Here is a 1,751-nt window from a genome sequence, read left to right as displayed (position 1 = left end):
CCCCCCTTTTTGGCCCCGTTTCTCACCGGGCGGCGCTGGGAGGTTGGCGCCTCTGATGATGGACAGCAGCAAATCGCTGGAGCTCAGCTCCGGAAAGGTCCTGGAAGGGGAAAAAGGTGAAGGGAGGAACCCAAAGGGTGGGGGGAGCCGAGGGCAGGGCCTGAAAGGAGGAGGAGCACAAAAGGAGAGCCTAAATGAGGAGGGAGGAGCACAAAAGCAGAGCCCAAATGAAGAGGGAGGACCCAAGGATTCTAAATGAGGAGAGGAGCCCAAAGCAGCCCCAAAAGGAGGAGGGACCCCAAAGGAGACCCCAAATGAAGAGGGAGGACCTGAAAGGAGGAGGAGCCCAAAAGAAGAACGCAAATGAAGAGGGAGGAGCCCAAAAGAAGGACCCGAAATGAAGAGAGAGGAGCCCAAAGGAGAACCCAAATGAAGAAGGGAGGACCTGAAAGGAGAATGGACCCGAAATGAAGAGAGAGGAGCCCAAAGGAGAACCCGAAAGGAGGAGGAGGAGCCCAAAGCAGAGCCCAAATGAAGGAGGAGCCCAAAGCAGAGCCCAAATGAAGAGGGAGGACCCAAGGATTCTAAATGAGGAGAGGAGCCCAAAGCAGCCCCAAAAGGAGGAGGGACCCCAAAGGAGACCCCAAATGAAGAGGGAGGACCTGAAAGGAGAAGGACCCGAAATGAAGAGGGAGGAGCCCAAAGGAGGACCCGAAAGGAGGAGGAGGAGCCCAAAAGCAGAGGAGAGGAGCTGAAATAAAGAGAGGAGCCCAAAGCAGAGCCCAAAAGGAGAAAGACCCCAAAGGAGACCCCAAATGAAGAAGGAGCCCAAAAGCAGAGCCCAAATGAAGAGGGAGGACCCAAGGATTCTAAATGAAGAGAGAGGAGCCCAAAGCAGCCCCAAAAGGAGGAGGGACCCCAAAGTGGAGCCCAAATGAAGAGGGAGGACCAAAAGAAGGAGGAGCCAAAAGCAGAGCCCAAAGAAAGAGGTAGAACCCAAAAAGAAGGACCCTAAATGAAGAGAGAGGAGCCCAAAGTAGAGCCCGAAAGGAGGAGGACCCCAAAAGCAGAGCCCAAATGAAGGAGGACCCCAAAAGAAGGACCCTAAATGAAGAGAGGGGACCCCAAGCAGAGCCCAAATGAAGAAGGGAGGACCAAAAGAAGGAGGAGCCAAAAGCAGAGGAGAGGAGCTGAAATGAAGAGAGGAGCCCAAAGCAGAGCCTGAAAGGAGGAGGGACCCCAAAAGAGACCCCAAAGGAGGAGGGACCCCAAAGGTGACCCCAAATGAAGAGGGAGGACCCCAAAGGAAGAGGATGGACCCCAAAACCGGAGGTGGACCCCAAAAGAAGAAGGGAGGACCTGGAAGGAGGAGGAGGAGCCAAAAGCAAAGGGGAGAAATGAAGAGAGAGGAGCCCAAAGCAGAGCCCAAAAGGAGGAGGGACCCCAAAGGTGACCCCAAATGAAGGAGGAGCCAAAAGCAGAGGAGAGGAGCTGAAATGAAGAGAGAGGAGCCCAAAGCAGAGCCCAAAAGGAGGAGAGACCCCAAAAGAGACCCCAAATGAAGGAGAGACCCCAAAACAGCCCCAAAAGGAGGAGGGACCCCAAAGGAGACCCCAAATGAAGGAGGACCCCCCAGCAGCCCCCAAAAGAAGAGACAGGACCCCAAAGCAGCCCCAAAAGGAGAGGAGCCCAAAGCAGAGCCCGAAAGAAGGAGGAGCCAAAAGCAGAGGAGAGGAGCTGAAATGAAGAGA

General features: G+C 54.8%; 1 protein-coding gene across 1 annotated transcript in view; it reads right to left on the bottom strand.

Annotated features, from left to right (window-relative positions):
• Positions 1-445: 445 nt before the first annotated feature.
• The window catches only part of LOC122193755, a gene marked incomplete at its 5' end in the record, with an annotated part of 1,803 nt that continues 497 nt past the window's right edge, over positions 446-1,751 (bottom strand). The window contains 3 exons of the mRNA XM_042894625.1: positions 446-736; positions 835-1,454; positions 1,613-1,751. Coding sequence (XP_042750559.1) covers positions 585-736; positions 835-1,454; positions 1,613-1,751 — 911 coding nt within the window. The remainder of the gene's footprint in view (positions 737-834; positions 1,455-1,612) is intronic.

This window comes from Lagopus leucura, unplaced genomic scaffold, assembly GCF_019238085.1.
Source record: "Lagopus leucura isolate 7727_CA_CO unplaced genomic scaffold, USGS_WTPT01 27734-0_obj-0_obj, whole genome shotgun sequence".
Taxonomy (NCBI): Eukaryota; Metazoa; Chordata; class Aves; order Galliformes; family Phasianidae; genus Lagopus; species Lagopus leucura.
This window is presented reverse-complemented; position numbering and strand designations above follow the sequence as displayed.